Source organism: Ursus maritimus, unplaced genomic scaffold (assembly GCF_017311325.1).
Source record: "Ursus maritimus isolate PB19 unplaced genomic scaffold, ASM1731132v1 scaffold_24, whole genome shotgun sequence".
Taxonomy (NCBI): Eukaryota; Metazoa; Chordata; class Mammalia; order Carnivora; family Ursidae; genus Ursus; species Ursus maritimus.
In genome coordinates, this window is record NW_024424897.1 from 6,597,464 (window position 1) to 6,611,029 (window position 13,566).

General features: G+C 55.8%; 2 protein-coding genes across 8 annotated transcripts in view; one reads left to right on the plus strand and one right to left on the minus strand.

The window, feature by feature from the left end:
- On the minus strand, positions 1-8,398 carry RAB37 (RAB37, member RAS oncogene family). Of its 2 annotated transcripts, XM_008693731.2 has the most exons (9): positions 8,272-8,398; positions 5,446-5,556; positions 4,347-4,388; positions 3,765-3,831; positions 3,630-3,682; positions 2,600-2,665; positions 1,970-2,026; positions 1,816-1,892; positions 1-1,622 (listed from the first exon to the last, which is right to left on the minus strand). In XM_008693731.2, the coding sequence occupies exons 1-9, from the start codon at positions 8,362-8,364 to the stop codon at positions 1,517-1,519; spliced, it is 672 nt and encodes a 223-aa protein (XP_008691953.1). In that variant the 5' UTR covers positions 8,365-8,398; the 3' UTR covers positions 1-1,516. The 2 variants fall into 2 exon arrangements, with proteins under 2 accessions (XP_008691953.1, XP_008691955.1); XM_008693733.2 differs by lacking the exon at positions 5,446-5,556 and having other exon boundaries at positions 8,272-8,396.
- LOC103665715 (CMRF35-like molecule 1) overlaps positions 8,243-13,566 on the plus strand; it is a 25,240-nt gene continuing 19,916 nt past the window's right edge. For 3 of the 6 annotated variants that reach the window (XM_040640273.1, XM_040640275.1, XM_040640274.1), the window contains exons 1-2: positions 8,243-8,380; positions 11,334-11,411. The gene's annotated coding sequence lies outside the window, so the exon portion shown is untranslated. Of the gene's footprint in view, positions 8,381-11,157; positions 11,176-11,333; positions 11,412-13,566 lie in introns of those variants that run through there. The other 3 variants (XM_008693735.2, XM_040640271.1, XM_040640272.1) reach the window with 3 other exon arrangements.

Genomic DNA, 13,566 nt, shown 5'->3' on the forward strand with positions numbered 1-13,566 from the left:
TACTTTCCCAACTGTGCAATTTAATTCTGAAAACACAAATGCTTGAGGCCCAGAGCAGCCCATGTGATTGGATTGCCTGCGACCTGCCTTGGGCCCCAGAAGAGCCCAGCAAGGTCAGGCTCCTCTCTGCTCCTCCTGGGAGAAGTCTCAGAGAGCTTCCTTATCAGGCACGAGTTGGAGCTGCTGACTCTGCTCAGAGAGCGAGATTTCTGCCTTGAAAGCAAATGCAGTAGCCTTAGAAATGTGCAGTGTGTACTTCCCCCCGCCCCCCCCCCCATTCATGACCCACATGTCTCCTGTTCACCTCCAGTTGCCAGGGTCAGGGTTTTGTGAGACAGGTGACCTTGGTCCCACATAAACTCCTTGCTGCCTCTCTCCTCTCCTGAGTCTTACCCACGTGACTTTGTTTTACACAGTGTGTTGGTTCACCCAGAAATGGGTGACCTCTCACTCCCTAACCTGGCCCAGTGGGAGGTGACATAAAGCATTTTTGGCCGTGGTGTCTGTCTGAAGGGAAAAGGCATGGGTGGTCAGGGAGGAGGCAGCCCTTGGGTTTGGGGGGGTATGTGAGGGGTGAGGTTTGCTTGGTTCTGCCTCCCACCTGCTTCAGGACTCAGGGGTTCCCCCTTATCTGATTCTTAACTCAGTAGAAGCACTGTAGCTGCTGGAAGTAGCCTGTGGGGCTACCTCTCTGCTGAAGTGTTGGGACAGAAGAAAAACCTACCTTTCTCTAGCTGTTGACCTTAGGTGTCTAGAGGCAAAAGCAAAAAGGTAGAGAAGACTAGGGATTCGGGGAGGGTGGTTTCGCCTGGGACCTGAGGTCCAGAGAAGAGGAACCAAATGTTTTCAGTCTGTGGGCTGGAGGAAAAGGGGTACACCTCCCAGAGGGGGGCTATTAAGGCCAGGGGCAACCAAACGGATACACCTAGTCTGTGCTACTCCCCTCTCCCCTACCCACAGAGCTCAGTGGCGGCCCAGTCTACACATCGATTACCTTCCCTGAACCTCGGTCTGGCTCCCAGCACAAGGGCCCATCTTACTGGGGAAGACTGTTCCCTGGGAGTTGGAGGAAGTAAAGCTGGGGTCTGCTTCACCTCTCCAGCTGAGGTGAGGGTGGCCTGGGGTCACGTCCTGCCCTCCCGCCAGAGAAGTGCATCACTGCCCTCTGGTGCTGAGCTGGAGAATACCACCCTTGTCAAGGCGAGGAGTGAGCCTGGGCCCCCTAAGTCCTAGTACCAGAAGGCAAAAGGACCACCAGGTCCCTCTCTTGGTTTTCTGGTGCCCACCCCTCCTTTTTTTGTATTACATTATGTATCACTAAAATGAAATAAATACTTTACCCTCCCCCAGGATGCAGGGAAGCTACAGGAACTAGGGTAAGCGTGGGAGTACAGCTCCCTCTTTGGAAGGGGCTGTGCGCTGGGTCCCCAACTCCCATCCGCTCAGAATAAACCAGATCTGGAGGAGAAGGCTGTATCCGTGGGGCCTCTGGAGTCTCCTTTCAGGCCCTTGGGATTCATAAGAAGGAGCAGCAGCTGGGTTGTTTCTTCTGGGACTCCACGAAATCTCGGATCTGGAAGTGGGGCCCATCGGGCTGCCACAAGGATCTGTACTTCAGCTCCCTTGAAGAGGAAGAAGCAGTGCGCTGGGCAGGGAGTGAGGAAGTGTACCCTCCCCACTCCCATGGCCCGGGGCTACTGGACCTAGAATGCACAATGCAGTGGGGGCAGGGGCTGGGCCAGGGGCCAGGCCCTACTGGATTCCCAGATGGTGCCACCCTGCCATGCACGGCTCCCTTCCCTGTTCTGCTCTTACTTGGCAATGGCCAGAAAGGCTAACTCCACATTCATGCCCGTCTTGGCGCTGGTCTCCATGAAGGGAACTCCGTACTCCTGCCAGGAAGAGAATGTCCTCAGGGCCAGCCTCTGGCTGCTCCCACCCCTTGTCCTGCCCACGGGCAGTCACTTACCCTGGCCAGTGTCTCTCCATCCTCTGAACGGATCACTCTTTCACTGCTCACATCTGCCTGTCAAGCCCAGGTGGGTCACTCTGGGGAAGGAAACCTCCACCCCAGCAGGCCCCTCTCCTGCCTGGGCTGGACCCTCTCTAGCCGCAGGAGCAGCCACTGCCTGCCCTCTGCTGGTGGCCTGTGGGACTGCGGGTGGTATGATTGGCTTGGAGCCAGGGTTTCTGCCTTGTTCAGGCTGCGTTACCCAGCTCCCAGCCAGGGAATCTCACTGCCACTTGGGGAGATGGGAAACTCTTTTTTGCAGGGGTGTGGTGACCAGCCTCAGAGATGTGACAGTGGTTGGGACTAACCCTTGCTGGTTTTAGCTCTTCATCTGTGACCCCACTGGGGGCTGAGCAGCTGGGCATCCCTGGGTCTCTCAGATGGCGGCGCGGGCTTTCCCTGGAGGGGGCCATTTCCAAAGCTTTAAGAGGGCAGATGAGATGGGCCGAAGCTGCCAAATAGGTCTGACCCTTGAACTGGAGTCTGGAAAGAATCCTTTGCTGATAGGACATGCAGCCAATGCTCTTGGGCAGCGGTGGGGCTTGCGCGGAGCTAGGGAGGGGGAGGTGCAGGGATGGGCTCACTCACCTTATTGCCCAGCAGCATAATCACCACATCCCTCTGGGCGTACTCATGAATCTCAGTGAGCCAGGCCTGCGGGAGAGGGTGAGCTGAGCCAGGCCGTGCCTCAGAACCAGCCCTTCTCCCCTCCCTCTCCCCCATCCTTCTTCTGCCCCGTTTGGTTTTCCTGGGCTACTCACTGTCCCCCTGCATTCTCTTATCTGCCTCTTTGTTCTGGCCTCTCTGGTCTTGATCAGCCTTCCTTACCCAACCCCAAGCCCTGCAACTCCCTGTTCTTTGGAAGATGGAGATGGCAGTGCTTTATCTCCTCAATCAGCTGGTAGTCACCAGCGATTTCCTGGAGTGCCCGTGGATTGAAGATTCTAAGGACACAGAAGGGCTTAGTGATCAAAACTATTGGGATTGATTAGTGAGGTCTACCAGGAGCACGGAATTGGAGGTGGCAGTATGAGTGCCGTAGATTTCCATCCTCTTTATAAGCTGCTTTATATGTCTACGTTTTGGTCCCCGAGGCTCCCCCCCATTTGCTTATCAATCCCTTGAGGTCATGGAGATGTGAAACCCTTATGGTGCCGGACACAGTCGGGGCTGTAGCACTTGTTGAACTTTTATCCCTACTCTGTAATACTTTGGTGAGGACAGAACCCCCCACTGTCTGCCTGAATCACTTTCTTTGCCACCTGGGCTGGCTGGCTGGAGAGACTCTCGTGCCTGGGTTCTCCCCTTGGTCCCTGCGGGGGGGTAATTGTCCCTGGCAGAGCTGCTTACTTGGCGAACACTTTGTCACCAACTGCGCTCAGGAATCACAGCCAGGGCGAAGCAGGTGGCATGGGCACCCAGCGGCCTGCCTGGCCTTTATGCCCACATGCCGACCAGATGCCCAGCGGCGGCTTATTCCTTCTGAGTCACAGCGCAGGTGTTTTTAAAAAGGCGGTGGTGTTCCATGCTCCTCCCCCTTCCCCCAAAGCCGGAAGCAGTCCTAGCTCGTGGAGGCCCCGCCTTGGCTGCTTCTGGGTGGTGAGCGAAGAGGACCTACCCGGATGTTGTCGAAAGAAGACTTGTTGGTGATGTCATAGAGCAGGAGCAAGGCTGCGGCGGGGGGAGAGAGAGATCACACAGGGGACGTGGGGCAGAAGGACGGGTATCCCAAGTGGGCTGGGGAAGGGCTTACCCTGGGCATCTCGGTAATAAGCGTGGGTGACACTGCGGAATCGCTCCTGCCCGGCTGTATCCCAGATCTAGGAAGGCACGGACAGCTGGTCAGAAGGAAGCAGTGCGCTGGGACCGCGCTGGGCAGAGGGAACCCACACTGGGGTACGAGAGCTATGTGGGAAGGTGGGACACTTCCTGCTCTCGGTGCTCAGGGCCTTCTGAACATCTGATGGTGTCCTGCACGGAGTTCACAAGCTCATTCAGGCTGCAGCCTCTTCCCTAGCCCAGGGGTTGGGGGTGTCCCAGACTTCATCTGCTCTGGGAAACTGGAGAGGAGTTAGAGCAAGCCTAAGCTTGTCTGAAGGCACGTAGAGCTGCCTTTGATACCACGGAGGGTGCCTGGGAACTGCTTTTTCTAGGGTGACTGGAAACTGCTTTTTCTAGGGACCTCGGAACAAACAAGAGCACAAAAGCCGTTTCCTCTGGGCCCCACAGGAAATTGCCCCAGGCTAAGGGCAGGGCTGCAGGCCTCCTGCGGTTTGGGTGAGCCGCAGGGGCGGGCTCCTCCTCCCTCCCCCTCCCCCTGCAGTTCTGGTCTCACCTGCAGCTTCACCCTCACACCGTCCACGGTCACCACCTTGTTCTGAAAGAGACAAGGGCAGAGGGAGGGTGGATTTGGAAAGCAGGGGAGGCTTGGATCCTTGACATCCTACAGAGCCACAGATGTTCTGTTCTGGTTGCTTCCCAGGGTTAAAGGGGTGCAGTGAGCCCCAGAGACATCTCCAGCCAGATCACCCCTTCAGGGCAGCAGGACCCTGTCTCCAGAGACCCCCGGCCCCATGGCAGAGTTCTTCTGGGGACCTGTCTGCTGCTCTTACAACACGCCGGGGCCAGAAGAGCCCGAGCACCCGCCTGGCTCTCTCCAGACCTCAGCCGGTACAGGGCTGGACACTGGGGGCCCTGCCTCTTTCCCACTTTCATCCGTCCCTCCTGGAGCTCAGCCCCATCCTGCAGAACCGAGTCCTTAGAGATAAGATGCCCCCAGCATCCTGGGCACAGCAGAGGCTGGATCTGCAGGGTGGTTTTTCCCTCTCACTGTTCACTAGTTCTCCTGAGTGAAGCTTCAGTTCCTCCCCATTGGGAGGGAGGCACCTGACCTCTGCATAGCCTCCCTTTTCCCACCGCCCCCCACCTGGATTAGACCTCGATCTCCTGGATCCTTTGGATGGAGCGTGGCGAGTGCTACATCCCTCACGCAGACTTGTTACAATGGGTTCCTCAAGACGACAGGGAGGGAGCCTGGTGAACCTGGCTCCTCAACCCAGCGCAGTGCTGTACTTCCAGGAACTCTAGAAAGACCTGTTGACCTCTGAGGCCTTGCCAGAGGGCCTAGCTCAGAGGCAATGAGCAAGGGGGCTGAAGGCCAGGAAACTCAGCTCACACTGTGGGATGTGTCCGCCCTGCTCTCAGAGAGAATTTTAAGACTCAGTGTCTCACTGCTCATATCCTGTAGGTGGGCAGAGCCCCCTACCATGCCCAGACTCCTTGAACCTGGCCCCCTCTGTGGTCCCTGGTGCCCTCCGGCAGTGAGCCACAGCAGCTTCGAGGAGCCAGGGCCGGCAAGGAGAGGACAGCACGCTGTGCCCGAGCTCTAGCCCCCCTGGCTTGCGGCTGGGAGGAGGAACCTGCAGCCACCTCACCCTGAAGTCTATGCCGACCGTGGCTATGAAGGTCCCGGACAGGAAGGCCCCGTCTTTGAATTGGATCAGGAAACAGGTTTTGCCAACGCCTGAGTCTCCCAGAAGCATCACCTAGGAGATGGGGGGCAGAGGCAGTTAATGGGGAGTTGGGGCAAATTGCTGGGCTTCCAGGGCAAGAGACCCTGGAAAGAGGGGCAGAGGGGCAGAGGGCCAGGGAAGGATGCTGTCAGCACTGAGGGCCACCTGCTTCTGGAAAGCCCGCTGCCTGCCTCTTCTCTCTACTCCTTGGCTCAGCTCATTTCTCAGGCCCTCCCTCTGACTTTCCTGTCCTCACCCAGTTTCCTGGAAGCCTGTGTTGAGACTTCAGCACTCACAGGTCAGCAAATGTGCTCGGCGGCCCCAAAGAAACACCACTTCCAGAAGGGAAGTGTTAATACTGTGGACAGGGATTATCACACAAGGGAGGCTATCGGATCTGATAGGGGCGGGCACTGTTGTGTGCAAAGGCATATTCTAAAATTACCACTGCTGTTGTTTTCTTTTCTTTTTTTGGTCACAAAATTTATCTGGAAGTTTCTAATGACATTTTATGTTTATAAAAGGGTTGCATGAACTAGGGAGGGTTGAAATTTATACTGAAATGGGGAGATGACAAATCTGAAGTTCCTTCTGCAGAAACCTCCCAAGTGGGACAGATGGTTGCAAATTAGCATCCCTGGGTCACTGTAGGGGAGGGAGTGTGGTGGTGGGGTGTGTCCCTCCCCTTTGTTGTCTAGTCAGTCTTTGCTCATCTATCTTCTTTCAGGGACAAGACAAGTGGGGCCAGGGGAGGGGAGCCTTCTTCCAGTCATTCCTCAAGCTTGGAGAACAGAGGTCTGGACCTAATGCTGGAATTTTCCCAGTTGGCTGGTTAGATACTTAATGGGTTGAGCAGGGACTAGGTTTGAGTTATTTTTGAGGCTCTGACCTTGACAATGGAACCCAAAGGCATTCCTGCTGTGGGCATGGGGTACTAGGATTAGCTAACTTTGGTGGAAAGGTAAGGGGACTGAGCAAAAGGTATATAAAGCCTGGGGTCCTGGCTTGTAAATAGCTACTGGGGGACTTTGGGAAGATTCCTTAACCCTTCTGTGGCATGGTTTCCACAGTGGCTAGAAGGGAGGAAGGATAATTTCATTGAGGCCTCTTTGGAGTCCGTTAATGGCTTGGACCAATAATGCTGATTTGAACTGCCTGAGACTCAGGGAAGAGTGGCCTGGGGCTGGGTACTGCCTGCCTGTGGCCCCCATTCCCTCTAATTTGGCCCAAGGAGCTCCTGCCACACTCCTCCCAGACTGGCCTGGACTCAGTCTCCTAGGGCAAGCCCAGGGGAAGCAGGCTGCTGGAGGCCATGGGCCATTCTCCACAGATGCTGCTTGGCCCCGGGGAGACGGAGGGCTGGAGGCTGGGGAGCCCTCTGGAGCCTGCACTGCTCCCTGGCTCCGGTCTCCTAGCCCCTGAGCAGGAAGGAGGGAGGGAGGGTGAGCTCCTGCGTACTTTACAGATCACAGCTGCCTTGAACAGAAGATGCTCCCCACCCACCCAGCCAGGGCAAGTCTACCTGCCAGCCTTGCCACCTCCTAGGCAAACAGCCCAGCTGGCTTGTCAGGCCAGGAGGTCAGGCGGTCCTCCACCAGCCTGGGCCTGGCCCTTTGCAGCTCCCCCTCCCGTGAAGGCACAGGGGCCCATTTCCTGCCACCAGCCCACACAGGACGCCTATCTCAACGGCTCTGGGTGGGTGACTTGCAGAGTGGCTTCCCCTGAAACAATGGGGGTGGAGGCCCCAGCTCCAAGTGAGAGTGAGCCTGGGGTGGGGGTGGGGGTGGGGGTGGGGGAGGACACCAAGGCACAGGAAGAGTCAGGTCTCCTCCAAGGCCACGCAGCATGAGACAGGGCAGCCCCTCCCTCATCCCCAACCTTACAGAGGAAGAGTGGAAGCTCTGTGCTCCCTCAGCACCTCGCTCAGAGCTCCCGGTCCCTGCCTCCTCCGTGGGCCCAGAGGGAGGGCAGACAGACCAGTGTGCATCGCCTCCCTCACCTGCTTCTGTACAGGGCGGCCCTGCAGAGGGATCCGGCCCCAGAGAGCTGACTTAAGCTCACCCACGGGGGACTTGTGACTAACCGAAAGAATCTTTCTCAGGTTCTAAAAATTCTCAAGTGGGCCAGCATTTGGGTTAGCAGTATCCTCCTGGAAGAAGGCGGGAGGCAATGGCTGCGGGAGCAGAAAGGAAGGGGTAGGGCTGGGGGGCACCTGGGGACCTACAGAGCTTTAGGCCTAAGGCCTGAAAACCGGGATGTTCAGTCTCCGCTGAAAGCTTGGCTGGGGAAAGGGCATTAACCACAACTGCTCCGCCGCCAGGGGGCGTCCTCTCCGCATCTCCAGGCATCCCTATATCCTAGCATTTGGGGGTGCCCGTGCCCAGGAGGGTTCTGCACTTAACCCGTACCGAGAAGCATGGGTTCCCGGGAGATCATAGCGGCCAGGGTGCAGCAAAAGAAAATTGGGTTGGGGTCTTCTGTGTAGGGAGTCATTCAGTCCTTCCGACCCTCCTCTCCCGACCCTTGCTGAGCCAGCCCAGAGTCCTAGACGATGGCACAGAGCCAGAGGCTGTCTCCACCCTTCCTCCCTGCTCTGGAAGACCCGGCTCCCTGGGGGAAGGGCTGAGTCCAACGCAGACGCAGCCAGAAAGGGGCTTGGACCCGGGTCTCAGGGCAAAGGGCGCGGGGAAGGGGTGGCCCTCAGAGCCGGCTGGGGAGTCCCCAGCGCTGGGCGCAGTGCCCACCCACCTTGCCCGTGAGATCGTAGCTCGGACTGCAGGGCGGGGAGTGCTCGGGGGCCTCTACATCCCGGGTGGCAGCGGCGCCAGACATGCCCGTCATGTCCCCTGGACCAGAGGTAAGCTAGGGCTGGTGGCGGGCGAGGGACAGCGCAGGGACCGCCCCGCATTAGGCTCCACCCCATCCTCCCACCCTCCACCGCCCCGGCCCGGACCCCGACAAGCTCCTCCCTCTGTCCGGCCACCCCGACACCTGCCCCGAGCAGGCTGTTTCTCGAGGGCGCCCACGACAGCAGGGTCAGGGTCTGAGGGGCAGGCGGGCCCCGAGCAAACTGGCCCGGCTTCGCGCTCTGAGGACTCGGGCCAAATCCGGCCCCAGGACCGGTCCCCCAAGGTCGCCAGCGGCCCGGGCTAGGTTCCCCGGGAAACGGTCCTTGGAAATCCAGCTTGCCTCGCGAGGTCTGGCATCGCGGGGACCCGCGGTCCCGCACCCCGGTTCTCGCTGTCGCTGCGCAGAGCGGCCTGCAGGCGGCGCCCGAGCCCCGGCCAGCTGGAGGCCGACAGGTGTCCCCAGGTCGCGGTTGTGGGGACGCTCGAGGGCAGCGGGGCGCTGGTTTTGAGAGGAGGCGTGCATTGAGAGGAAGGCGCTCAGGCAGTTTTGCTTTTGCTAAGGCAACCCAGCGCGAGCTCTTCTGAATATAATTTTATTTACCCACCGAAATTCAGCTTGCGGCCCATTTACATTGTGGTTTTTCATGGCCCCTGGTGGGCGCTAGGACTTTGACCCTTTATATTGTAGATCACCTCTCATTTCTCCCTGACCTGTTGGGCTGCGTCCGGAATGACCCATCTTGGGAAGGCCTCCCCACCCCTCCACCGCACGCCTCCCAGTCTAGGTGCTCCTGAAAGCAGGGCTGGCCTTATTCTTGCCTGGCCCTCGTTCCCTGGCACCGAGCGGGCCTTAAATGTTTGGTATTAGATGAATTCATGAGGTCGTGGGTCATTTTGAGCAGACTGTCCAGGACATCCCAGGAATCCCGGCAGCTCCTGGTGACAGAGAGTGGGAGTGTGTCCGGGGTTGCCCCTAGTGGGCTTCAGGGGCTCTGTGGCCCCAGCCAGCCATTCAGTTTCTCCTGTCCCAGCATTGTATACAAGCACACACAGCTTACCTCCAAACAGGGAACAAGGCAAGTGCATTACAAAGGGACTGACTGAAGGGTGTGGGGGGGGAGGGGCATCTGCACCTCCTGACTTAGGTGTTGGGGGTAAGGGGCAGGTGTGGCTTACGGGAGTCTATCAGCTGGAGCTATTTTCTGGCGCTGGGCAGGCCATCACCTCATCTATACGTAGGGTGGGCCTCAGAGAGCCGTCTACGGAAGCCGAGAAGCTACAGTACCCTGCAGACATGCGTCGTTGCCTGCTATTTGGATGCCAGAGTCACCTGCTGCAAATAACAGCCCAGCCCACTCTGAGCCCTTGAGTGATCACATGAGAACCCTGCAGGGGCAATGGTTTTCGGAGAAGAGGGTCATGGCCAAGGAGAAATGAGAGAGAGGAGAAGGCATGGCCCTCGCTCCCCTTCCACTGCCAACCATGCTGCTACGGGGTTGCATTATGTCCCTCAAGACATCTGTGGACATCCTAGCCCCCAGTCCCTCAGAATGGGACCTTATTTGGAAGTGGGGTTGTTGCAGATGTGACTAATTGAGATGAAGTCGTACAGGAGTAGGGAGGGCCCTAAATCCAATATGACTGGTGTCCTTGTAAGAAGAGGAGCAGGCACACAGGGAGAAGAGGCCCTGTGAAGACAGAGATAGAGATTGGCGTGCTGCATCTACAAGCCAAGAAATGCCAAGGGTGGCCGAGAGCCATCAGAAGCTGGAAGAGGCGAGGAAGGAGCCCCTCCTAGAGCCCGCAGAGGGAAATGTGGGCTTCTAACTTCCAGCTCTGGTTTCTGTTGTTGGCTCGACCAAGACCCTCCTTTGTCCTGTGGTAGGTTTGGGAGAGCCAGGCTTGTCCTGTGTCAGCCTGCTTCAGGCTCTCGGTGTGACCACATACTTTCTTCCTTCTTAGAGGCCAGATGCCATACTTTTCTTACCAGGCTAGTGGCAAAAAATTTGGAGGTCCCACCCTGATGCATCTGTGGAGTGTGAATCAGAGCGTTCCCACCCACATCCACCCCACTGTCAGCCCTGGGAGTCTGACAGGCAGAAGGATGGGCATGGAGTGAAGGGAGAAGGCTGGTGGCTGTGAGGGCCCCCTGTGACCTTGTGTGCTGAGAGGCCGACGGGGAGCGGGTCCATGGTGGGGGATGCCTGGCATGGCAGCCTGGTCCAAGGCCTCAGGAATTGTCTGGGCAGCCTTGCTGTCCTGGGACTCAGCCCTCCCCTTCCCAGCACTCCGGAGGCCGGTCATGGGAGAACACTGGGCCCTGGTGTCTCGGGTTGGATTCTAGGTGCTGGCACACATGCTGGCCAGGCTTTCATTTCTGCTTTACTCTGAATCCCTGGCCATCACAAGTCCTTGCCTTCCTTGCTGCAACCCAATGGGCAAGCCTAGTTTCTGGGGTTCCTCTTGCCTCTTCCCACCAGTGTGATGCTGTTGCATCCCAGCCCTGAGTGTGGTCCTCCAGGCCCTGTGCTCTGTTCCGTCCTGATCCTGAGGAAATGCAGGGGGAGACAGAGTGCTAAGAACAAAACTCTAATTGTTGGCCTGCCAGCTCCCTAGGACCCACACAACAGTGTTAAATTTGGACTGTACTTAAAATTTGAAGCCACCCCTTTGCCTCTCCACATTCTTCTTGCCCTGGAAGGTGGACCTGAGCAATCTATATCAAGATATTCTTTCTAGTTTCCGGTTGTGTTCAGCCAATGCGGAGCCCCAGGAAGAGATGTGGGAGCAGGAGGAGAGCACGGTAGGAGGGTGCCCTGGCTAGCTCCCAGGAGGGTGAGTCTGAATTGCTGGGTTTCTCCACTGAGAGTCACAGCTCCTGCCAGCCAGCCCTCCCCATGCAGCCTTTTGTCCCTGGGCTCTAGCAGTAGTTCCCTTCTCTCATTTTTTTTTGTTTTTTAGGCTAGGGCAGGAATGGAGGCCTTGCGCTATGCATGGGCATTGTGCCCCCTGGCTCCCCAACATCCTGCCTCCACCTTGGTAAGTAGTCTTTGTATTAAACCTGCTTGAATGATCCAGTGTGAGTGTCCACCTGTTTCCTGCTGGGACCTTGACAGAGACACACCAGGGCCCCAGAGTCTGGGAGCGCTTACTGTGAATCCGATGCCCACGGTGGCCGAGAAGGAGCCTGGGATGAACTTGCCCTGGTCGAACTGAACCAGCAGAGATGTCTTCCCCACGCCACTGTCACCCACCAGGATGGTCTGAAAAGGAGCAAGAAGGGGGGAGGGTCTGCAGTGTGAATTGGGCTTCTGAGACGGCATTGTGGCTGTGGGAGTGGACCCCTAAACACACATGCACTCACGCACACGCGTGCACACACACACACACCAAACTCTTGGTCTCCTAATCAAAGTCACTGAAGAGGCATGAAAAAATAGAAGGAAGCTTGTTTCGCCCCATGTTAATGAACATCTGAGGTGACCATGAGAGCTCGCCTCTCAGATTTCCAACCACAGGGGCATAACTGACTGAGGCCCCACTGTGCGCTCTGAGTCCCCCCCAGGTGTGTTTGCACCGAGGCCATCCTTATCGAGGGCAGTTCCCAGCCAAAGGCAGAGTGTGGCAGGGACACTGAGGCAGGCCTGTTTCTGGGAGACACAGGATTCCCCTTATGGCTGAACTTGGCTTGAGGATGATTTTATAGATCCTTCCAGAGATTGCATGGATGTTTCCTTCACTTGAGGTCAGACCTGCATCACGTTCTGTTGGCTCTCCCCGCCTCTCTTGGCTTCTACCCCATTTTTTTCTTTTTCCCTCCCTTCCTTCCTTCCTTCCTTCCTTCCTTCCTTCCTTCCTTCCTCCTTCTTTCTTTTTTTTTAAGATTTTATTTATTTATTTGAGAGAGAGAGAGAGAATGAATGAGGGGAGGTGCAGAAGGAGCAGGACAAGACGACTTCCGGCTGACCAGAGAGTCCTACATGAGGCTTGATCCTAGGACCCTGAGATCATGACCTCAGCCAAAGTCAGACGCTTAACCGACTGAGCCACCCAGGTGCCCCTACCCCACTTTTTTTGGTAGGTATTTCCCTTAATAAATTCCCTGCACTTTTAATTCCCTTTGGCACTAGTTTCTTGGGAGAGTGACACAATGGGTCTCTTGTATGTGAAAGTCTAAAAAAATCATTGTCTATAGAATAAAAAAAACAGAATGTCTGGACATATGCCTTGGGAAGAGTTTGCACTTGGCTCTGGAGCAATGGAAAGGACAGCATTTCAAGAGAATTAGAGTTTGGGAAAGAAGGGAATGGCTACTTCTGTACCTGGAGAAAGTAGGGGGGAGAGATAGTCGGGAAGGTCAGGTGCTATATTTGGAAGAAAATCATAAGCAATGGAGAGGAAATACACCAGGAGGCTGGTACTCAGCAGGCTTTCAATGAATGAATGAATGAATGAATGGGTGGATGGATGAATGAATGAGCTGTAAATGCCTTAGTTTCAAAATGGACAATAGCTACTTTCCAAAGACAATCATTGGAAAGGCTCAAGAGATGCCAACTTTAGCTGACTTGCAAAGCCATAATGAGGCAAAAAACCAAAAATGTAAAAGCATAATGATTGACATAATGTCAAAAATGTCAAAAAACCAAAAATGTGAAAGCATAAGGATTGATAATGTCTCCTGGGGTTGGACCCATGGCTCCAACACTGTTTGGCTCTGACAGTGGCATTGAACTGGCAGCAGGATAAAAATAAGATTGTTTGTGATGTTGACTTTGGATGTCCCCTGACAATGGTCCCCCACCTCCACTTCCCAAACCAAATTCGATTCAGCTTTTATTCTCTCCTGGGTTCAAGGGCTCCATTTGTTTGTTGTGTGCAGTGTCTTTAATAATTTACATCTCAAATCCAACTTCCCCAGGCTTGAAGAAGTGCTTCCTAGAGAGACTATTCCAGAAGGTGAAGGGTCAGTCCCTCCATGTCCACCTTCCTCATTTACTAGAGGATATAACACATCGACATTCTTTTTCCCTTTTACCCTTTTCCTTTTCGGCTCTTCCACTGGGTTTTGTGATTGTAAATTCAAAAGAGACCACTCAGCCTGGCTGCCTGGTTTTTGTTTGTTTGTTTGTTTTTGTTTTAAGATTTTTAAAAATTTATTTGACAGAGAGAGACAGCGAGAGAGGGAACACAA

Excerpts from the sequence above, each read along its gene's own strand:
- RAB37 (XM_008693731.2), bottom strand. The coding sequence starts at position 8,364 with ATGACGGGCATGTCTGGCGCCGCTGCCACCCGGGATGTAGAGGCCCCC. Across the intron at positions 5,557-8,271 it reads GCTACGATCTCACGGGCAAG|GTGATGCTTCTGGGAGACTC; the intron begins GTGGGTGGGCAC and ends CCCATCTCCTAG. Across the intron at positions 2,027-2,599 it reads TTATGCTGCTGGGCAATAAG|GCAGATGTGAGCAGTGAAAG; the intron begins GTGAGTGAGCCC and ends TGGGCTTGACAG.